The sequence below is a fragment of the Heloderma suspectum genome, chromosome 7 (assembly GCF_057233095.1).
Source record: "Heloderma suspectum isolate Gila_16-S chromosome 7, 16-S_ref, whole genome shotgun sequence".
NCBI classification, from domain to species: domain Eukaryota; kingdom Metazoa; phylum Chordata; class Lepidosauria; order Squamata; family Helodermatidae; genus Heloderma; species Heloderma suspectum.
In genome coordinates, this window is record NC_139464.1 from 33,541,465 (window position 1) to 33,565,428 (window position 23,964).

General features: G+C 44.9%; 2 protein-coding genes across 7 annotated transcripts in view; one reads left to right on the top strand and one right to left on the bottom strand.

The window, feature by feature from the left end:
• TBXAS1 (thromboxane A synthase 1) overlaps nucleotides 1–23,964 on the top strand; it is a 353,264-nt gene that overhangs the window by 286,240 nt on the left and 43,060 nt on the right. The window lies entirely within an intron of this gene.
• On the bottom strand, nucleotides 1,629–19,256 carry LOC146339501 (uncharacterized). The gene is made up of 2 exons (XM_084809561.1): nucleotides 5,341–19,256; nucleotides 1,629–4,747 (listed from the first exon to the last, which is right to left on the bottom strand). The coding sequence occupies exon 1, from the start codon at nucleotides 17,586–17,588 to the stop codon at nucleotides 16,569–16,571; it is 1,020 nt and encodes a 339-aa protein (XP_084665687.1). The 5' UTR covers nucleotides 17,589–19,256; the 3' UTR covers nucleotides 1,629–4,747; nucleotides 5,341–16,568.

Below are 23,964 nucleotides of genomic sequence, written 5' to 3' on the forward strand. Positions count from 1 at the left end.
TGAAAATGCATCTGGGACCAACTTAGAGGAGTGTGGGAAGGAATATGAGCAGATTTTGGCTGACTAGATCAGAACAAAGTTGATGATGTTGTGGAGTTAACGTGGGGGAGCCATGTTCTTGGGGTACATGTTTAAGTTTGCAGGATATGTCCCGGGAAACAAACCGATGCCAGTGCACTCTGATGCTCTGTTTCCACAAGAGCTACAGAATAAAAGGCTGTGCTTATTGCTGTACACATTTGGAACGCCAAACCAATGAACTTCACTTTAATGGCAATGTGTACATTGGTCTCACTTTGCCTTTGAATGCTACCGCCCACGACCGTAATACCAGCATTGAACTGAGACATGGGAGTGAGTGAAGCAGGAAGGGCGGGGTGTGTGGAGAGTATTTGGCAAAAGGGAGAATTTAATTTAGAAAAAGGAAAATACAGCAAGCCCTTTCAGGTGCTGCTGTTTGATGCTATTTAGAACAGTCACTCATCTCTCTCCGAATAAATAGTAATGACTGTTTCCCGCAACTCCACTGTGAACCGTATTCACTCCATGCAGGGAAGCACAAAATAAAGCCACATGCAACTCACACAAGATGATGGCTCTTGTAATATTCAGCAGTCAGGCCTGGTTAGAAGCATTTCATTATCTCAGAATTACGAGGGAGCTTCCTGCTGTTGCCAGGGCTTGTTTATCCCTCTGCTCCATCCTCCCTTTTTCTTTGCCTTTCTGTGAAATGCCACGCTTATTGATTCTGAGCAGAGTTGCAAGGTCAGATTGCGGACATCTGCCCTTAAAACTATGATTATTTCATTGTTTTATTATAATCCTTTTGATTTAATACAAACCTGACTGGGAATTGTTTTTCAAATCTTTCCTCCCCCACCCACACCACCTCCTTTCTCTTAGTTTATACTGAAATAACTGGCAGACGAGGTATTCCTTTGAACATCAAGGCTCTGTGTTTTAATTAAGATCTGTTTTGCCCTCTCACTGGGCCTAATGCTACAAAAGATCTCAGGTTCAATCCATGGCATCTCCAGTCAAAAGAATCAAGTAGCGAGGTTTGTTTGTTTGTTTGTTTATTATTCATTATTGTTCATTCATACCGTGTCTTTTTTCCTCTTGGACGGAACCCAAGGCAGTTTACTTTGTCCTCCTCCTCTCCATTTTATCCCTGTGAGGTAAGTTAGGCTGAGAGTCAGTGATTGGCCCAAAGTCACCTAGTCAGCATCATAGCTGAGTGGGGACAATAACCCAGTTCTCCCAAGGCCCAGTCCAGCACTCTAACCACTACACCACACTGGCTCTCAAATATTATTAGTATTATTGTTGCACCTTCAGTGTGCATGGTGCTTTACAGAGTACAAGAGGACTGGTCCCTGCCTCGAGGAGCTTGCAATCTAAAATTTTACATGGGGGAAATAACAGAGGAAGGGGAAGGTAGTGGAGGCTGGGGTAAACAGGGAAGCAATGTGTGTATCTCCCCCCCCCCCAGTTCTATGTGCATAGATTCGGTTACAGGCTGCATTGTTGCAGGGTATGAGAACTATGGTGCTTTGCCTGAAGCATGGATAAGATTTGAAGGACATCAGAGATGTGGCAGCATGCAGGTGTTCTGTTTTGAGAGTCAAGCAAGGGAGAAAGGGCAGGGTCTTTTGAAGGAGTGAAAAACCTTTGATTGGTGGAGGATGATGGCCCTGGAGGAGCAACAATCAAGAGGTCTGCCTGAGATCAAGACCTCTGCCAGAGACGCTGAAGATCCTTAACACTCAGATGATGCTGGACAAATATTCTAACCTGGTATATGTAGTTTGCAATAGTGGCCAACCAGATGCCTCTGGAGGCTTCAAACAGAGCATAAAGGTGATGGCTATCCCTATTTTTGTCCCTGATATTCAGTATTCAGAAGCAGACTGTTTCTGTATATGTCTAATACCTGGTTCCCCTCGGATCAAGGCCAGCGTCAAGGGTAGGCATGTTTGGGCACATGCTGAGGGCCCCAGTAGGGGCCCACTGACATAGCTCCCCCTGGAGTTGCTCCTCTTCTTCAGTAGTGCAATCTGTTTTACACTTGCCTCTCGCTCAGGTTGATACAAGAAAGGAGGAGCAGTAGATGCCACAGCCGACTTACTCACTGGCTCTCTGCCTATACCCAAAGAAGTGGTAGAAATGATGAGAAAGAGAGTGAGGAGGAATAGCAGCTGGTGACCATGGCAGTGAGAAGGTAGACTCACTGAGAGACGGGGGCCATTAAGGGTGTCTTGCCCAAAGGCCCTCAAAAATCTGGAACTGGCACTACCCCAGATGTTTTGGGGCTATAACTCCCATCACCCATGACAATTTGTCATGCCGGCAGGGGCTGATGGGAGCTGTAGTCCAAAATATCTGGAGAGCACCAGGTTGGGGAAGGCTGAAGCCATCTACGCTAGTGGCCATCACCACATTTTGGTATTTGTGAGTTCCATAAACTGGTGGTGTGTTGTGTGATAAATACTTTTCTCAATTACAAACCTGCAGGCATTCAACTTCTTTGGGGGGATGTCAAGTTCTTGGGATTCCAAAATCCCAGGTTGGGAGAGAAAGAAGAAAAAAAAAATCCCTCTCACAACACTATTTGTAATTTTATAAACTCTACTATTTCCTCCCACCCAGTTATCCCTTTTCTAGATTAAAAAGCCCCAAACTCTTTAGCCTTTCATTGCAGGGAAACTTCCAGTCTCCGGATCATTTTAGTTGTTACTTTTTTTGCTACCTTTTCCTATATTTTCCCTTTGAAATGGGACGCTGGCTCAAAGAGTTCCACATACGGGTCCCAGCACTGACATGATCCTTCTACTGGCAGTACAACCCCTGTTGGTTTATTTATTTATACTACTTTTATACCGCTTAATATCCTTAGAGCACAATGCTGGCTGGGGAATGCTGGGAGTTGTAGCACTTCTTTTCTGTCTAAACATGCATAGGATTGCATCCTACGTAATCTAAGTGGTTCACAACACACACACACACACCACAGTTTAAAAGCAATATAATAACAGTGAATAATCAAAACTGTGTTTGATCTCACAGCACAGTACTCGTTACCTTTAGTGCTGCCTGTGCAGCTCCTCTCTTCTCTGGCAGGGGTGGGAAAGGGGTCCCCTCCTGACTACTGTAAGGCATTCAGTGGGTCATTTTGAACCACATTTGGTTATGGCCTCTAAATAGGAAGGGAGAGAAGATAACCTTTCTAGAATGGAGGTGGTGCTGTTGCACATGTCCTACTTGTGATTTTCCTGTGGGCAGCTGGTTGGCCACTGTGTGGACAGAATGCTGGACTGTATGGACCCTTGGTCTGATCCAGCATGGCCCTTTCTGTCCTTCTTCACTTGCATTTCAGTCGCAGCAGAGGAACGTGTTGCTCCCCTTAGAGCCTTTCTACACGAGGCTTTTATTGTGTGCTTGTAATTCCTCACTCACAGTAGTTTGCTGGTCCTTCACATGACGTCATCGTCTTCCAGAGCCTCTCCCATGCTTTGCAACCATTATTATGTCCCACCCCTTTTTTTTCAATGGCGTTACAGAAGCCTTGTGAGTTTCTGCAATTCTGCTATACCACAGTGCCACCAAGTGGGTGTGTAATGGAACATATAGAAAGACACAAAAAGAACCCCCCAGGAAAAAGACGTGTATAAAGGAGCAGAGCTTAATCCCACAAAGAATCTGGAAGCAAAGCCTCAGTAAAAGTGCGGGTTAAAAGTGTCCTGCAGAAAAGCCCTTACTGCATGCAAAGTTGAGCCATGTGCCAGATGGTCTTTGGAATGGCTTCATTTTCTTCTAAAACCTTGAAGCCAGAGCTTTAAGTTCAGCCATGAAGAATGGCCTGACCCAGTGCTGGGCAACTTGTGGCCTTCCAGATGTTTTGGCTTACAATTCCCATCATCCTTCACCACTGGCTATGCTGGCTAGGGGTGATGGGAGTTGTAGGCCAAACGTTTGGAGGGCCACAAGTTGCTCACCCCTGATATAAACTTACCCTTATAGCCTAACCAAAGAGGAAAGCTGTCTCCCATCCTTGCTTGCGCGCCTGCTTGCGCTCTCTCTCTCTCTCTCTCTCTCTCTCATCTAGACTAGGCACAGTTTGGTGTGGCTAATCTACTTCCTTCCACCTTTCAGTCAAGACTGAATGAAGACAGGAACATTTTTATTGTACAGAGCAGCTGCCAAGCTATCTGATTTTGCTGTTACAAAAATATTTAATTCTGTTATATTTGTGCTTTCATAAATAATTGTGTTTAACATTAAGTAGAATTAGCTTACAAGGTGTGTGCTGCTAGCAAAAAAAAGAAAGGACAGAGACGCTTACCTCTGTTCCTTTCCAGAGCTTACCTTCGTATTAAGACAAGCAAGATAAGCTTTGCATGGGATTTGATAAGCCATTAAAATCAAAGCAACGCACAATAAGACCCCAAGCCAAGCAAGAAGAAAAGCTCAGTCAGTCCTTAGTATGACAGTACAAAGTGTCTGAAACATTTCATTTGTTTTTACATTTGACAGTTATTCTAATTGCCAGCGCAGTTGAACTTATTGAGCCTCCAAATCAAGTCTTAAGATATATCTGCATATCATTAATTATTCGGAGCCTTTCTACATGAGACTTTTATTGTGCGCTTGTGATTCTTCACTCACAGTAGTTTGCGGATCCTTTACATGACATCTTCATCTTCCAGAGCCCCTCTCGTGCTTTGAAACCATTATCGCATTTTATTCCCTAAGGAGGAATAGTATAGTATTTTTCTCAATGTACAGTTCTGCTATACCACAGCAACACCTAGTGGTTGTGTAATAGAACAAATAGAAAGGCAGGGAAAGACCCCCCCCCCCCCCCCCCGGAAATAAACATGCATAAAGGAGCTGCTCTAAAAGCCTCATATAGAAAAGCTCTTGATGAAAGCTTGTGATAGTTGAGGAAAGGGCATGCCAATGGGGATATGATGACCTGTGGAGTCATGTGAGCAGGAATAATGAGAAACAGACATTTATATTTCTCCCACTAACAAATAGAGGCCCTTTCAGACCTGATTTCCCAAACAGTTACAGTTTTTTCTCTACATCCTGAGGGCTAGAAACTTCTTGTTTTTTTAAATAAGGAGGCCAAGATTCTCTTGATGCCAAATTCCATTTCAGATATTGGATTCCATGCTTACACAATTACCAGCTGAGAAAACCCTGTAGAAAGCTGTAGAATGTCCTAAACATTTGGATAATTCAAAGTTTGAATAAATGGGAACCCTAATTAAAAGATATGCAGCATTCCTGGAGGGCACACAACACATTCAGATCATATAGTGAGTTTGCAAGTACCTGAAGTAGGGTAAAAGAGGTTTCTGCTGTATTAACATCAGAAAAGAGGCATGTCATAAATCTGTAACTGCATGCCGGGCTGCGCTGGGTTTATTCCTCATAGCTGCTGTAAAGAAATCTTGTTCAGCTTTTCAAGGCTTCTGTGCTAGGTAAACAGTTGAGAGTTTTCCCCCTATAGAGATGAGCACCTTCATCCCCACTGTTTTTCAGATGGAAATAAAAACACACCATAACCGAAATTTGCTTTCCTTAAGGAGATTGGTGTGCCCCTTTCTGAGAAGTGGATTGCACTTGATTTGTGAAGAAGGGGCCCGAGAATTAAATGAAAAGAGATGTTGCTGTTTCCTAAGGGAAAATTGATATATATAAAGTCACACACATGCACACACAGTTAACCGGGTTTGTGTTTTATGTTAGTTCTATAAAAAAGAAAAGTATTCTCTTTGCTGTAGTCAACTGTTGTTTTTTTTCTCCCCCCCCTTTTTTTTTATTTTATTAAAAAAGGCCTTTTAGTTCCCAAGGTGACTGCAAGCGGGTTTATAGTTTCCTGTGCCTCAATTTTACACAGCAATAGAAATGATACACATATATAGGCAGCGCTTTAGGCAGAGCCTTTTAAGTTTGAAAAGAGAGTGTTTTATGCTTTAAAAATGTCAAGATTAATACAAAGATGCAAAAAAGCAGGACTTCCATTAACTCTTCTCACCAGCCCCAACCTCCCCACTCCTGTCCATTAGTTCTTTATTGGGGTCCCCCCATCACATAAGGCATTGTTTGCAATATATTACTTTCACCTTGTAAATTACATTTTGTTCCCCCCCCCTTTTTTTTTTCTTTTGGTCTTAAAAACAAATTAAAAACTTGAGGAGTATAAGGGGAAGGGCTCTACCTTAGCCATCTTGCTGATATTTTAGTTTTCTATATGAATGGAAGGTATTTGGGGAGGGGGGTCCTTTGGGTTTTTTTTTTTTTTAACATTGGGAGCATTCAGACATGCAATGCTCTGAGCTGGTAGACTCCCAAGAGTTCTGTACCACATGACATTCTGAATGGGTGATTTGGCTTAAAGTTTGAACAGAAATTTTAAGTGAGGCACTGCATGCAGGAAAAGCTATTTCTGTCTTCTTTTGAACAGATCTTGGTTTGATTCCAGTTAAAATTGGGGTGATTCCACACTTTATAAGGTAAATGCAATTGCTACATATACATTGGAGCTTCTTGCAGTTCATCTGTAAACTGAGATGCAAGACCCTCTTATTAAAATACTGTACACATGTCTGAGAACCATGTCCCAGTAAAGGTTCTCCAATGTGTGGCTATTTAAAGGTGTTGTTCGTTGTCCACACTTTACATGTTTGCTACAGAAAACACTGTTGTGTACACACAACAGCCGTGCACCACATAAAGCGTGGAGCTGCCCTTACACACTTTATGGCAGGAACATAACGTGAATTCTGGGGTTATCTTCAGAGTTTGAAAAAAAATAGGTACTGAAAAGAGAGCACAGGTATATGTTTGTTAGTTATGGCTCCTGGATGACTTTCCTTTGTTAGGCTAATAGGCTGGGATAGTTGCTTGCTGTTTCCTCTACAAGAGATAAATATCAAGAGATGGTCTTCTGATAGCTGGAGGTCTCTCTTGAGTGTTTTGTTTTGAGAAGGAGAAAGCTACCAGAGCTTGGAAAAAGCAATACCCTTCCAGTGGAGGGTGTGTGTGTTTGTGTGTGTGTGTGAGAGAGAGAGAGGGAGGGAGGGAGACAGAGACAGGAAGACAGGTTTTGGAAAAGACAGAATAAGAGAGAGCTGAAAATTGGCTAAAGCCACCTTAGAAGTGTATGTGGAGATAGCAGGTGTGCTGTCTTGCAGGGTTCCTCTTTGTCTCTAGTTATGCTCCGCTTGTTTATTTGTAAGTGAACAAATATTAGGAAAAAGTGCCACAAGCCTCCAGTGCTGTGTTGTCCAAAAGGACCCATTCCCAGGTGGCACCGCCTTTGAAACTTATCACATCCTGGGGAGGTGGAGAACACATACCAGTATGTAAGCATGCTGAGAACTGAGCATATCTGAAAAAAGAAGTGTGTTGTGGTATATACAATTTCAGGCAACAGAAACATTATTCACAGTTCATGCCTTCAAAAGTCTAAATATGAACCATGCTCTCTCTCTCTATGGCAACTTTATTTAAAAAAACAAAGGCACTATGACAACTGGGCAAATGCGCACATCCTGGCTGGGTTATTAATACTTGATGTGGCCTCAAGGAGTCCGAGTGACCCTGGTTTCTGGATTAAGTGGTCACAATCCCAAATTGAGGTCAGAGGAAGGCACAGTTAGAAAAACAAGGGGAGAAGTGGGAGGTGGGGGGAGGAAAAGCCACTGGCACCACAAAGTAGCGTAGACAAGCTGTCAGTCGCCTGTTCAAAGACTGGTTCCAATGACCTTTTAATTCCTTTGTGAAATGAAAGCAGACATTCCAGCAAGCTCTGTGCCTTGCTGCCTCAGCAAAGAGGAGCTGTTTATATTATCTGAGGATGGGCTTTTGCTGTTACACAAACAAAATACTCCCCATAGTTTTCTGCCTTCCTTCATTCTGCAGCCATTTCGTCCACCCGGGTCCCATGTTTGAATGTTGCAAACAGTTTTGATTTTATCATGTATCAAGTAGCAACAATTCCCACCCCCACCCCCACCCCTGCCATAACATTGCTAGTTCCTGGCGAGATAAAGCACATACAAATAGAGACCTAAAGTGCTTGGGGGGCGGGGGGGAAAGCCTCCTGTTTTTGTTACCATAATCTCATGATTTGAGTGGGTTGTCTTGAGTATCAAATGCCTAGGAATTTTGCTACAGTAGAATTCTCCATGCCCAGAACTTTGACCTTGGGGCAGCCTGACCTTGTGGTTTGCATAAGGCGGCTAATGCTCTTCCTTTACTTGCACCAGTGAGTGTAAGGGAATGATCTTCACTATTTTTCAAGAGGGAGCCACTTTGGTTCCAGGTATTGCTGCTGAGGCCACACTCAGCAGTCTCTCTCTCCTCTGTGCATTCCATTTTCTCTCCACCTTCAGCAGCTGTGCAGTGCATCACTGCAGCTAGTCAATCATGTTGCTCTTTGCCTCCCCCCCCCCGCTAATTGGCTGAATGCTCCTGTGTTCGCCTCTCGATGTTAGGGTGGAAACTGAGCTGATAGAACCCTAGAGCAGTTCTGATTCTGAGGAAGATCAGCAATCCGTGGGAGAGGAGCCAGCTCATCCCTCACAGGCACAGCAGCTGGCAGAGATTCCTCCTGCCGGCATTCCTGAGATAGATAGTGAGCCTAGTAGTGAGAGAGTGCGGGAGGGGGGCTTTCTAGATGCTCGACGCAGACGCAGGGAGCGACGAGCGATGGAGGGCACGGAAAGGAGGCATAGTGCCCGTTTGGCGCGCAAGAAACAGCTGCGTCCCGTGGACCCAAGGGAAAGAGGGAGGATCTCTACCTAGTCCATAAATTCAGGATCTACAAGTGATTCTCCTTCAAACAGGGACCAACTGCCTACCTGGAGCATAGGCTACTCCGCTGTTCATTGCTTAGTCGCTGGTGATAGCATCTGAAAGAGTCATTAAGTTGTAAAAGGATTAAAGCCTGGAAAAGAATCCTTTCATCTGTGTCTTGACTTGGCTATTGGAGTGTGCTGAAAGAGGCCACTAGAGCACTCCTGACACTCTGCCCCCTCCCCCAGTCACCTTATAGCAGATGAGCAGCAGGTCTCCTGACTCCCCATCCCCAAAGTCTCCTCCAGTAGCCCTGATCACAGCAGCCAGCCCACCTCTAAAGCTAGCAACAAGGCACAGCTAGAAAGCCCCTGCTAAGAGTGAGCAATTACTGCAAAAAAGAGTGAGTGAAGGTGAGAGAGAGGCGGAGATTGGAAGCCACCACTGGCCCACGTACCTTGCGGTGAAGTACGCTGGTGTAAGGTAAGGTGACACAATGGGCAAGTTTGGATGATATGGCTCTGATCGCTCCCCTGTACATGGTGGGAAGTCAGAGCACACCTTACCTCCCCACTCAGCCAGCCCACCTGCCCCACCTCTGTCACCAGCTATCCACATGGAGCACGATGTTCAAATACGGCCTCTGTATGTAAAATTCAGTGTGCAGGTCACATAGCCAATTTCCTAATCTGAACCTAAGTGCACTGGATTTTGGTGCATAGGATCTATCTGAACAATAATCCCCCGTTTGGCTTGCCGGTGGCATCAGAGATTGAGCCGGCATGCTGGGCAGGCAGAGAGGTAAGATAAAATAAGGAATGAGGGGGGAAAGAGCGCCAAACATGGAAAATATACTCCACCAGTAGCAAATCAATAGTAATTGCATGACTCTTCTGCAAAGCATGTCCTCATACCTGGAAGCTTTCCTTTCAACTACGTAGGAAAAGCACCAGTCATCATGTAGCAATGGCACTTCTGTGTTGATGGCAAGACTTACAAGCCAATCTTATGCTTGTTCACTCAGTAGTAAATCCCACCAAGTTCAGCAGAGGTTACTTCCAAATGAGCCTTCATAGGATCGCAGCTATAGCCTATTCTCCACCCTTCCTTGCCAACTCCAGACCATGACTGGTGAGAGTAGCAGGTGAGCTCTGGCAATGTCAATCGCGAGTGCGGCAAGAGGAGGTAGAAGATTTGAGGTCAACCTGGTGAATAGATATTAGGAATTCAGAGGCTCTTCCGAGACAGCTGGTATGGCTCAGAAAAGCAGGAGAAAAGCACATGGCAGCTTGGGGGCCCCATTCCCTTCCATCCAACCAGCAATTGTTTGGTGGTTTGTGCCCATTTCCTCCCATTCTAAAAAGCCTCAAATGCCTCTGCTACGACTTAGTTGCTGGCAGTAAGAGCTTTAAGCTAAGATATGCTGGTATGTTTATTTTCACCCCGCCCCTTTTGCCCTTGGCCCTGCCCACCACTGGAATGCGACCCCCAAAAGCTCCCCTGAAATAGAATTCAGCCCTTGGGCTGAAAGCAGTTCTGCACCTCTGCTTTAGCCGCTCTGTAGCTTCAACCCTTCTTTCAGGGAAGTGGCTAAAGTGCATCATCAGCACACGCACCTAGGAATTTCGTATCTGCCTCAGCGCCATTACATCCCTTCCTTCTGAGCTGGCCTTGTTAGCTTCTGACAATTGGATTGTAGAACCACTGGGAGACGATGAGTGGTATGGCTCTCACAAGGCAACACAGCCATGTTTTTCTGTGTACCCACCAGTATTTTCAAGTTCTTTTATGGTTGAGGCAAAGGCAAAATGTTGGCTTTCTCTTGGCAGGTTGCTGGGCATAAGGGGCTGGGAGAAATGTCACCCCAGTATTCTTTGACATTGTTTGGGGTTGCTTGAGGAGGCTCAGCCTGGTCCCATGCAGAAGGACAAGTATACAGGGCTGGTGAGAAGGTCTATCCAGCTCTTGCCTCGTGGGTCATGCTCACACCACCTACACGGGATGGGATTCAGTGATATAACTTACTTTGCCACACTAAAATGAGTGCCGCACAATGGGAACTGAGGTACCTTAATCAGGCGCTAGGTATGAATACACCCAGTCAAAGAACTGCATCTCCCCTGGCACAGCTCCTCACCCGTGGGTGCAGCACTACAGGGAAATCCTGTTTTTATTAGATTTGGCAGTGGAATCCACCCTGTTAAGGCTGGTATTCATCCTGGCCAGGGCACATCCCTTTTGTTTCGTTTTGCTTAAAAATACTATATAAACCCAGGGCTCTGGTACCCATTGTTCCAGTAGTTCGAATGCCATTCCTGTTGGCTCTCAGACCCTTGCTCCCTTGCTGAAATCTCTTTGCTGAAATGGAACCTGGGGCTTTGCCAACCCTCATCCCCTGGTTCTGGCAGCCTGAGCCTCACTTTTGCTGAAGTGGGAGACTTACCCAAGGCCCCTTTCCCCAACAACAGCTGCAGGAGCTTCCCTCAGCTTTGCCTTTCAGATGCTCCAATGGGATCCCTAAAAAAGTATATTTCGAATTTTGTCCTGTCATCAGGCAGTCCTTTCCCTACAAACTGTAGCTTCCACCTCTTTTGCCCACTTTCCAGTTGTGTGATTGTGTGGGTGCTTGGAAAGGCTTGTTCAATCTTTGGACCCATCTTTTTTTCAGAAGGCTAACCCCAGAAGTGCAGCCCTTCCCTGGTGTGTCAGTGGATGGGATTGTGGCCAGGCTCCCTTTCGGTTCTCCCTTCTCTTCTCCCATTTCAAGTAGTCTTTTCTTCTTACTGAAGAATTCTACGGGATTTCGATAAGATAGAAGTAGTTCACAATAAAGTTCTGGAAGAAGACAAGAAGCCAGGCCTGTGTGTTTGTGTTAAATTAGCTTTCCTTGTAGTTCTACCCACTCCTTTGTGTCACTGCGATCCAGCTAGCCACTGGGTTACGCACATGTCTTAAACAAACTGCTACATAACTCTTTTCCTCTCTTGATTTTGAAATTCTTTTCCATCTCTTTCTGTCTTCCAAGTTGGATGGTCTTTATTTGGTCCTCTGCTTCATATGTTTAGTGTGCATAGGATTGTCGGTTACATATGAGCTAATCAATTCCCTGTTGGAGGTCATATAGCAATATTTGTGACTTAGCTGTCTTATTACAGGCCAGCTAATTCCCAAAGTGATCATTGTGTACATTTTGATTGTTGTGTAACCAATAAACCAGCATCTTTAGAAGTAGAACCTGTGTGTGTGTATAACAAATTTGCTAGAACGCACTATTACCAAGGTTAAAATTTCTTTTTTGACACATGGATCTCATATCCTGTGTAGGATTAAACACATATCTTTTTAATCTCATTGGCACCACCTCTTCATAATATTTGTTAAGGGCCTTATATTTTTAAGAAAAGTTAGGATTAAATTAAATAAACTCTATTTTCTGGACCGCAATTAACATAAAAGGAAGTATTTTTATTATTGTTTATAATAATGTTCTAGCCTTCATATTTGCATTGTTGGCAGTATGACCCCACTATAATGGTTCAAATCCAAAATTAAAGACCCCAATAATCTAATGCTTCCTTTAAAAATACACACACATGTGCACAAAATACAGTGATTTAAAAGAAGGAGGGGAACACTCCATGGCTTTTGTTTCAGGGCTGGCAATAGTGGGATTTTTATCTTGGTGTTGTGTGACAAGTAGGAAAAGGATTTTGGGTATTAGCCAGGCCTAATATCATAAAGCTAGATGTTTTTAATCAAAAGAGACTTAAGGAAGAATTGGAATGCATAATCCCAATAACAATGCACTCTTAAATGCTGAATGGTTTGTCTGGAAGAGATGCACAGCTGTAGTGGAAGAATGACATGCAGGGAAAGGCTTGGGCCTAGAATCCAAAACCCAAGAGAGGTCAGGAGAGGTTGAGTAGTTCACATTAAAAATATCATTTCCAGTCTGAGGAAGAAGATGCCCCAAAGTCTTTGGGGTGTTTTAGTTTAGCAAGAAAGACAAATAAAGAGGGAACATGATGTTTATAAAATTATGCAAGGGATAGAGCAGGACTGGTACTACCACCTGGCTTCCTTAGGCAGCTGCCAAGAACAGTCCCCCGCCCCATGGGGCCCACTCCTGATGGGCCCCTGTCCTAGACAGCTGGGCCTGCAAGCCATCTGTCATTTTAATTACCCAGAATGCACTCGGACTAGCTTTTACTCCTAGGCATTTGGTGAGATTAAAATGCTGACACCTGCTGCTCCCTGCCAGCAGGTAAGCTCACTGAGGGCACGAGCTTACCCATGTAAGAGGAGACCCACCAGAGGGCACTTTGCCAGGAGCCCCCTCAAACCTGAAGCTGACCCTGAGGTGGAGAAACTGGACTGAGAGATTTTTCTTCTCCTCCTCCTCCTCTCTTTTTATGATAATGAACTTGGGGGTCATCCAGTGACACTGACTGGCAGAGGATTCAGGACATACAAAAACAAGTACTTCCTCACACAATGACTGGATTTGCACAACACACTAACCCACACTCAGTGGTTAAGTGTGGGTTGTTGCTGAACCGTGAGTTGTTGTTGAACCGTGGGTTAGTGTGATGTCTGAATGAAGTATGTTTTCCACATGGTGGCTTGTTAACCATGCAGTGTGGCTTGTTATCAGCCCTGAACAACCCAACAACAAACCAAGGGTTCTCAAGGTGGCTTGTTCAAGAAAAATAAGCTACACTGCACAGTTAACAAGCCACCCTGCAGAAAACATGCTGTGTTCAGACAACATGCAACCCATGGTTAGCGTGTTGTGTGAACTCAGTCAATGTATAATTTCACTGCCAGAGGATATGTTGATGGGCACTGGCTTAGGACAAAATGATGTGTTACACAGGAGATCTGTGATTGGGGCACCTCTCATAATTGATTGATTTTAAAAACTATTGCAGGGGCCCTCAATTTGGATCAGGGCCAAAGTCTGCAGGGTAGGGGATTTGACCCTTTCCTCCCAGCCCCAAACCAAATCCCCCCCCCCCCCGAGAAAGCCAATGAAGAGAAAACATTCAGGCACAAGATTTGCTAGTGAGGCCCTAGTCTAGGTACCTTCCTTTAAGGAGGGAAGATTTTCATCTATTATAAGCAAGGTCTTTTTCTGTGATGGCCCCAGCATTGTGGAAACTTCTCTCTTGGGAAGCAGTATGTGTCCTTCCATGGTCTGCTTTCAAAGATAAGCAAGATCACTTTTATTTAAGCGTGTGGAGATTCTCACTATGTCAGTTTTACTTTTTTGTTTTTATTAGCAGAGTCGTTTTTTGTTGTTTATTCGGTCAGTCGCTTTTCGACTCTTCGTGACTTCATGGACCATCCCACGCCAGAGCTTCCTGTCGGCTGTCGCCACCGGTTTTATTCCCTGCTTTTAATGAGTTGTCTTCATTTGCATTTTTGTTGTAAACTACCCTGTGAATAATTTTCTCATGAAAGCTGGTCTATAAATGCTATAAAATAAATAAAATTCTCCTCACATGACTGAAGTGCTAATTTCTGACAGTTGATGTGATGAGCAGAACACAAGTTGGCAATGCGTATGACTGGCTTGGGTTTTATAGCAGCATGTTGTTGTTGCTTTAAAACCCTACCAGTACTAAAATACACTAAAGGTGCAATCCTGTCGGGATAGTTGGCCACTTCTGAACTCAGAGGCGGCTGACTAGCCAATGCAGGGCAGGTGGAGCATGGAGGGGATCCTCGCCTTCGCGCCCCAGCCACCCTGCATTTGCGACTAGACAGCCGATTTCGGCCGCACGGCGCATGGGAAGCATTGTAACAATGCTTCCGCATTGTCTTTCCTGCCCCCGGGAGCGCCCCCTTTTCACCCACTCCATGCTGCGGTTATGAGCACGGAGATGGGGAAGAACCATGCTACCTATGAGGCAATGGGGGAGGAGGTGGGGAGTGTGGTTTCTGGCTCTGAGCTCAGTTCCCAGAAGCTGAAAAATCCTATGGCCGTCTAGGCACTGTCTAGTGGCCATAGGATTGCTCTCTACGCATCTTGTTTGGCATGAATGGAGCGCATATTACAAACTAGAGAGCCAGTGTGGTGTAGTGGTGAGAATGTTGGGCTGGGAGCCGGGAGATCCGGGTTCTAGTCCCCACTTGGCCGTGGAAGCTCACTGGGTGACTTTGGGCCAGTCACAGACTCTCAGCCCAACCTACTTCACAGAGTTGTTGTGAGGATAACATGGAGAGGAGGATAATGTAAACTGCCTTGGGTTCCTCGCAAGAGGAAAAAAGGTGGGATATAGATGCAATGGAAGGAAGGAAGGAAGGAAGGAAGGAAGGAAGGAAGGAAGGAAGGAAGGAAGGATATTTGGTAATGCTAATTAATATATAGCACAGAGGTTAAGAACCTCTTTAAGCCTGAGGGCCAGATTCAAGTTTGGAGAGGCTCTCAGAGGCCACATTCCATGGTGGGCAAGGCCAAAGGCAAAGGAGTCGGGGGCCATGGGGCCAAAAGTACAAAGAAGACCAGCATATTTTAGCTTGAAACTCCTCCTGCCAGTAACTAAGTCCTTGTTTTTCAGTCGTTCAGTTGTGTCCAACTCTTCGTGACCCCATGGACCATAGCACGCCAGGCCTTCCTGTCCCCCGCTCTCTCCCAGAGAGTGCTCAAGTCCATATTCATTGCATTGGTGATGCTATCTAGCCATCTCATCCTCTGCCATCCCCTTCTCCTTTTGCCTTCAATCTTTCCCAGCATCAGGGTCTTTTCCAGTGACTTTTCTCTTTGCATTAGGTGGCCAAAATATTTGAGCTTCAGCTTCAGTATCCGTCCTTCCAATGAGCAGTCAGGGTTGATTTCCTTTAGGATGGACTGATTTGACCTCCTTGCAGTCCAGGGGACTCGTAAGAGTCTTCTCCAGCACCACAGTTCGAAAGCATCAATTCTTCAGCGTTCAGCCTTCCTTATAGTCCAGCTCTCACAGCCACGCGTTGCTACTGGGATAACCATAGCTTGGATTATATGGACCTCTGTCGGCAAGGTGATGTCTCTGCTTCTTACTATGCTGTCTACGTTTGCCATAGCTTTCCTCCCAAGGAGCAAGCGTCTTTTAATTTCATGGCTACAGTCACTGTCTGCAATGATCTTGGAGCCCAAGAAAATAAAATCTGTCACTGCTTCCATTTCTTCCCCTTCGATATGCCAGGAAGTGATGGGGCCAGATGCCATGATCTTAGTCTTTTTAATGTTAAGTTTCAAACCAGCTTTTGCACTCTCCTCTTTCACCCTCAACAAGAGGCTCTTTAGATCCTCTTCACTTTCTGCCATTACGGTGGTATCATCTACGTATCTGAGGTTGTTGATAATTCCCCCAACTATCTTAATTCCGACCTGTAATTCATCCAACCTGGTGTTTCTCATGATGTACTCTGCATATAAGTTAAATAAGCAGGGCAACAATATGCAGCCTTGTCGTACTCCTTTCCCAATTTTGAACCACTCGGTTGTTCCATGTCCAGTTCTTACTGTTGCTTCTTGACACTTGTACAGGTTTCTCAGGAGACAGGTAAGGTGGTCTGATACTCCCATCTCTTTAAGAATTTACCACAGTTTGTTGTGATCCACACAATCAAAGGCTTTGATGTAGTCAATGAAGCAGAAATAGACGTTTTTCTGGAATTCTCTTGCTTTCTCAACATCCAGTGAATGTTGGCAATTTGATCTCTAGTTCCTCTGCCTCTTTGAAACCCAGCTTGTACTTCCGGTAGTTCTCGGTTCACATACTGCTGAAGCCTAGCTTGTAGGATTTTGAGCATAACCTTGAAATGAGCGCAATTGTATGGTAGTTTGAACACTCTTTGGCATTGCCTTTCTTTGGAATTGGAATGTAAACTGACCTTTTCCAGTCTTGTGGCCACTGTTTAGTGTTCCAAATTTGTTGGCATATTGAATGCAGCACTTTAACAGCATCATCTTTTAGGATTTTAAATAGCTCAGCTGGAAGACTGTCATCTCCACTAGCTTTGTTGTTAGTAATGCTTCCTAAGGCCCACTTGACTTCACTCTTTAGGATGTCTGGCTCAAGTTCAGTGACCGCACTATCATGGCTACCAGGGACATTCAGATCTTTCCTGTATAGTTCTTCTGTGTATTCTTTCCACCTCTTCTTAATCTCATCTGCTTCTATTAGGTCCCTGCCTTCTTTGTCCGTCTTTGCACAAAACATTCCCTTGAGATCTCTGATTTTCTTGAAAAGATCTCTAGTCTTTCCCATTCTATTGTTTTCCTCGATTTCTTTGCATTGTTCATTTAAGAAGGCCTTCTTGTTTCTCCTTGCTATTCTCTGGAACTCTGCATTCAGTTGGATATATCTTCCCCTTTCTCCCTTGCTTTTCGCTTCCCTTCTTTCCTCAGCTACTTGTAAAGCCTCATCAGACAGCCACTTTGCTTTCTTGCATTTCCTTTTCTTTGGGATGGATTGAGTTGCTGCCTCCTGAACAATGTTACGGACCTCTGTCCATAGTTCCTCAGGCACTCTGTCTATCAGGTCTAATCCCTGAAATCTATTCCTCACCTCCACTGTATATTCATAAGGGATATGATTTAGGTCATACCTGAATGGTTTAGTGCTTTCCCCTATGTTCTTCAATTTAAGCCGAAATTTTGCAAAAAGCAGCTCATGATCTGAGCCACAGTCAGCTCCAGGTCTTGTTTTTACTGACTGTATAGAGCTTCTCCATCTTTGGCTGCAAAGGACATAATCTGTTTTCGATATTGACCATCTGGTGATGTCCATGTGTAGAGTCGCCTCTTGTGCTGTTGGAAAAGCATGTTTGCTATGATCAGCGTGTTCTCTTGGCAAAACTCTATTAGCCTTTGTCCTGCTTCATTTTGTACACCAAGGCCATGCTTGCCTGTTATCCCGGTGATTTCTTGACTTCCTACTTTAGCATTCCAATCCCCTATGATGAAAAGGACATCTTTTTTTGGTGTTAGTTCTAGAAGGTGTTGTAGTCTTCATAGAACCGATCAACCTCAACTTCTTCGGCCTCAGTAGTTGGGGCATAGACTTGAATTACTGTGATGTTGAATGGTTTGCCTTGGATTCGTACTGATATCATTAACTAAGCCCTAGGAGAGTCATTTCAACCTTTTAGAATGAGTGTGTGTGGGGGGAGCTGCACAAAAGCCAGAAAACCACCAATCAATCAGTGTTCATGAGAAAGGATGTGGGACCAGGGGAAGGGGGCATGCCCAAATGGGGAACCACAGAGGCATGGATTAGGACCCCTGGAGGGCCAGATATGACCCCTGGGTCTGAGGTTTCCCCACCTCTGTCATAGCAGATAGTGGCCATGTTTGTCAAGTCTACACAGAGTAGTCTACCTAGGTGTAGGCTTGATGCTGATTGGTGAATTGGGTTGGTGAAATGCATCTGCTGTTTGTTCCCATATTGGAAGTTTCAACCAGCATCCATAGGCAGCAGCTGGAGCCCAAGTGCCCCAGGCATGACCCGCTGGTACTGATGCCTACCTTGGCCCCACCAGTGCTGATGCCTACTTTGACCTTCTTACCCACCAGTTTCCCTGGCTACAGTCTGATCTGGCAACAGAAGCTGGTTCTGGAATGCTGCCCAGCATTTTGAATTACCCACAATGCCCTAGAAAACCAGATGTAGCATTCTGAGGCATTGTGGGAAATTTAAAAGGCAGGGGCCTTCCCAGACCCTGCCTCAGCTGCCAGGTGAGCCCGTGGACGTGTTTGTGTGTGTGTGTGTGGAGGGGCACAGACTGGCACCTTTCTGCAGGCCCCCTCAAACAATCATGATCAAGTAGAGAAAAGCTGGATACAAATAGCCCATAGATAAAAGCAAGCAGTCAGCAAGGAGTGATTAGGCTCAGAGGCAGGGAAAGCAGAATCAAGTGGGCCTGGGCTGAAGAAAGGACACAGGCCTGGTCCCAGGTCAGGAATATCCATGATCAGAGCCAGCCTGATTCAGGAAATGTACATACGTTTCCAAGCGGCCTGGAAAGCTGAGTTAGAGAAAACAATCAGAGCCTAAGACTATTTGGTTATACTACTTGCTGGCAGTGGTGTAGTGGAGCCAGGACTCACAAGGATGCAGCAGCAGCGCTTTTTTTATCAGCAAGGACACTGACACCATCTGCCACCCCACCCCACCCCACCTTTTCTGTTCCCTCATTTCCCAATCCTCACAGTAGCTGGGGGGAATTGAGTTTTCTCAGCAAAGATATATCATTCCCAGTTGTAACGCAAAGTATTTTGGGGTGGCTTAGTCTTGAATGGGCAATTAAGACCCATTAGATTTACAAGAGACCTGCTCCTGGCAGAGATGAAAAGTACCCATCTGGATTTTTCATTCTTCTTGGGCGTGTCGCATGTGGCTATGGAGACTCTAATGATGAGTGACTGCACTTAAATATTTACCACTACACCGCTGCTTGCTGGCCTTTCTGTGCTAGCAGAGGGGTGGAAGCTCAACCCCTGGATTGAGGTTCTGGACCCCAGATCCATATTTCTTTTGGGATGCTCTTTAGACAAGGGACTGAGGGCTTTGGACAATTTGTACTAAGGAACCGAGGGCTAATATGTGTGAAACGTGCTATGATAAAGAGATTTTCCCCACATCAATTCCACAGGACAAATACATTTAGGTCACAAAACCGGGTTGCAAGGTTGGCACCCTTGGGGACACTGTGTGGTTATGGCCTAGAGTCAGACTATTTTGGACAAAATTATGTCCAATGCATCCCAAACTTGCAGCCTCATAGTTGGGTCTCATGACTTTCCTGCAATGTTTGCATCTGTTTCCATGGAGTTTGCTTCCCCACTGCCTCAGTAACCTGTTGACTGTTCTTTAAATAAAAATCAAATCCTGTCGTAGAAAAGCCCCATCTCGCCCCATGGAAAATCAGGCTGTCAAATAAGAATTGTGCGTTTCTGAGTTGTTTTAGGGTTAAGTTACAGCTGTTCTATTTGCTGAACATAAATTCTTCCTTCCCTTGACATCCTGTTTGAGGTCCCCCTAAATTTCCCATTATGCCTGCTTTCTGTGTCATCAGTTCTCTGAACAATAGATATGACAGATTACAGCTGGCATAAAATAATAATAATAATAATAATAATAATAATAATAATAATAATACACACTGCTCCTTTTTCCTTCTTGCATGCTTTAGCTGAATGTTGCTCAGTTAAATGAAGGAAGTTACTTTGAGCAGGAAGCTTAAATGTGCTCAGACAGTTGTCATTTTCTTTTCTTTTGGGGTAATCAAAGTTGGCTTCCTGCCAAGGCAGTGTAATTAAAATTATTCTTCATAGCGAGAGAAAAACAGATACAAAAGGGAGGGTTCCTGTCTCAAAGTACAGGAAACACAAACAGCTATAAGTCACCCACTGCATACATGCGCTAATGGCAGGCTTTCTGGGATATTCTAAAAGGGGATGATGATTGCAACCTTGAATAACTACTATATGGAAGTGGGTGGGATGGGAAGGGTTTCTGTTGTTGTTGCTTGTTTTAAAATTAAATCATCATTGAAAAAATTAAGCAAATGTGTCCTGTTCCCAGCTGTATTCCCTAAATTACAGGGTTTCAAAAATTACATATGGTTACTCATACACCACCATTACGTTAATCCACCAGGATGTAAAGATATTTTTAAAAGTCCTGCCTGATATGAAATTAATCTTCCAGGGTTCTGAATGCCTGCAACTCCCACTGAAAGCAAATGGAAAGTATATGCGCTCAGTAACCTTTTCAAGATGAGGATTTCAACTTCAAAGGAGGAGTGTTGCGGGCTTCCCTGCAAAAGTGTCGTCCTGGCTGATTTGGATGAGGACAGACATACTAGGAGATTTCCAACCATTTTAACACTCATTAGAACTGCATGCCAAAGGAGGAAGAGTCTCTCTTTAAGGCATTTGCACATACTGCACGGACAAAGCAAACTCTGTCAGTCATGATAGGAATGATAGGAACATGGGAACCTGCCGTATGCCGAGTTGGACCATTTGTCTGTCTAACTCAGTACTGTCTACACCAGGGGAGACGAGCCTCTTTAAAGTCGAGGACTGCATTACCTGGGGGCTGGCGTGGGGCTGGCGTGGGGCTGAGCAGGGCCAAAGCTAACAGTGGGCAGGGACACCCCATTCTCACCCATCCCCTCCCCATTTGCACATATGTACATGCAGTGTACACTACAGTGACAGGCAGCAGTTCTCCACGGTTGCAGGCAAGGATCTTTCCTAGCCCTATCTGGAGATGCCAGGGACTGAACTGGGTGGGACCTTCCGCAGTAGTTAGTCCCATTAATTCAGGCTGATTGGGATTAGGACAGCCCACTGTACACTGATGCTGGTGATCATTTATAGGGGAACAGGCCATAAATAAAGGTAATAAGACCTCCAGTGAGAGAAAGTGGGAGGTGCAGCTTGTTCAATAGAATAAATAATGCTTGAACAGTATTAAAAGTTGCCTTGTTTGTGCAGGATTCTTTCCTGAGCTACAGTCAGGGCCAGAAATATTGGAGCAAGGATAACTGTTTTGGCAGGTGGCCTCTGTACACCACCACATTGAAGTTGAAAGGAAACACACCTAGATTGGAGCGAAGTCAGGACTTTCAGCTGTAATTCAAGGGGTTTGACAAAAGTGGGGCACTAACCATTCAGGAAGGACAGCCAGTGGCATACACACACCCCCATTGTTGGTGGCTCGTAATGGAACGAATGGCTGACAAGCAGCTGCGTGGCCAGGTGTGGCCAGTTTCCTGGGTACCCCATGACCAATCAAGCAGATAAAAGGCCTGGAGGTGGTTCTGAGTGTTACATTTTCATTTGGTAGCTGTTCACTGGAACTCCCAACATGAGGTCCAAAGAGGTGTCCATGCGAGTGAAGGAGGCCATCATTAGGCTGAGGAAACAACATAAACCCATCAGACAGATAGCAAAAACAGTGGGAGTGGCCAACACAACAGTTTGGAACATCCTGAAAAAGAAGGAATTAAGTGGCAAGCTCAGCAACAGCAAAGGGCCTGGAAGACCACGGAAGACAACTAACGTGGATGACCGCAGAATTCTGCTCATGGTGAAGAGGAATCCTTTCACAACATGTAGCCAGCTCAAGAACGCTCTTGAGGAGGTAGGCATGTCATTGTCAACATCTACAGTCAAGAGACGGCTTTATGAATGTAAATACAGAGGCTTCACAACAAGGTGCAAACCACTGGTAACGCTCAAGAACAGACAGGCCAGATTAGCCTTTGCCAGCAAACACCTAAAAAAGCCTGCCCAGTTCTGGAATAAGATTCTTTGGACTGATGAAACCAAGATGAACTTGTACCAGAATGATGGGAAGAGAAAAGTATGGAGAAGGAAAGGAACAGCTCATGATCCAAAGCATACCACATCATCTGTCAAACATGGTGGAGGCAGTGCTATGGCATGGGCATGTATGGCTGCCAATGGAACCGGGTCACTGGTGTTTATTGATGACCTGACTGCTGATCAAAGCAGCAGGATGAATTCTGACGTGTATAGGGCTATACTTTCTGCTCAGATTCAGCTGAATGCTGCCAAAGTAATAGGACGCTGCTTCATATTGCAGATGGATAATGACCCAAAACATACAGCAAAAGCTACCCAAGAGTTTCTGAAGGCAAAGAAGTGGGATGTTCTTCAATGGCCAAGTCAGTCACCTGATCTCAGCCCAGTAGAGCATGCTTTTCATTTACTGAAGACAAGACTGAAGGCAGAAAGGCCCACAAACAAGCAGCAGCTGATGGCAGCTGCAGTAAAGGCCTGGCAAAGCATCTCAACGGAGGAAACTCAGCATGTAGTCATGTCCATGGGTTCCAGACTTCAGGCAGTCATTGACTGCAAAGGATTTTCATCCAGGTATTCAAGGCGATCCTTAAATTTGAAATGCTGTTGGTTTGTTCCATTACTTATGAGCCACCAACGATGGCTGTGTGTGCAGGCCACTGGCTGTCCTTCCTGAATGGCTAGTGCCCCACTTTTGTCAAACCCCTTGAGTTACAGCTGAAAGTCCTGACTTCGCTCCCATCTGGGTGTGTTTCCTTTCAACTTCAATGTGGTGGTGTACAGAGGCCAACTGCCAAAACAGTTATCCTTGCTCCAATATTTCTGGCCCTGACTGTATATGTGAATCTATCTATCTATCTATCTATCTATCTATCTATCTATCTATCTATCTATCTATCTATCATCTATCTATCTATCTATCTATCGATAGGACAGTACCTTATAATGGGTCAGACCATTGGTCTATCTAGCCCAGTAATGTCAACACTGACTGCCAGCAGTTCTCCAGGGTTTCAGGCAGGATTCTTTCCTAGCCCTACCTGGAGATGTCGGGGATTGAACGAGGGACTGTCTGCATGCAAAGCACGTGCTCTGCCACTGAGCTGCAGACCTCCCATTGAGTGATGGCCCCTCCCAACATTTGTATTCTACCTTTCCTCCAAGCAGCACCGGGCAGTATATGTGCTATCTGCATCCAGCCCCTCTCCCTGACTTTTCCCTGAACCCACTGATTTACAATGACAATACAGACAGCACGTGTTCAGTAGGGAAATCTTTATGACCACCATCAGTTTGCTTCAGCCCATTGCTGCACATGAAGAAGATCTCTGGATTGAGGGCGAGGATGTTTCCTACATGAGGCTGTTAATCAACTATTAATCTCCTGTATCTACTTTTGGTTTCGTTGTAGAATTGACATCCAAGCATTACACAAAGAGAATTTCCTTTCTTGCTTGTCCACTACATAACCTCTAGGTGGCACTGCAGTATAGCAGAATAGCACAAGTACACAAGAGGAAATCGCTTTTTCTTTTGCTTTCACAATTAAATGCCACATTTTCCCTGCTCTAAAAAAACTTGCCAAAAGTGCTTGTTAGACACAGAAGTGAAACTGGAGGGTCTAAACAGCCTGTAAACAACTGTGAGTAGGGAATAATGAGCGCAGAATAAATACCTCATGTAGAAAAGCCCTAGAAAAGCTCAAGGGGTCCTACACTTACATCCCCCTGGATAAGTGCTGTCCGCTGTTTTCCTTTCCAGGTTTTCCTTTCCACCATCTTTGAGGAAGGAGATTCAAAACCAGGTTGTCCCATTGATCGGCTTATGCC

Coding starts and splice junctions, on each gene's coding strand:
- LOC146339501 (XM_084809561.1), bottom strand. CDS start 17,588: ATGGACATCACCAGATGGTCAATATCGAAAACAGATTATGTCCTTTGC.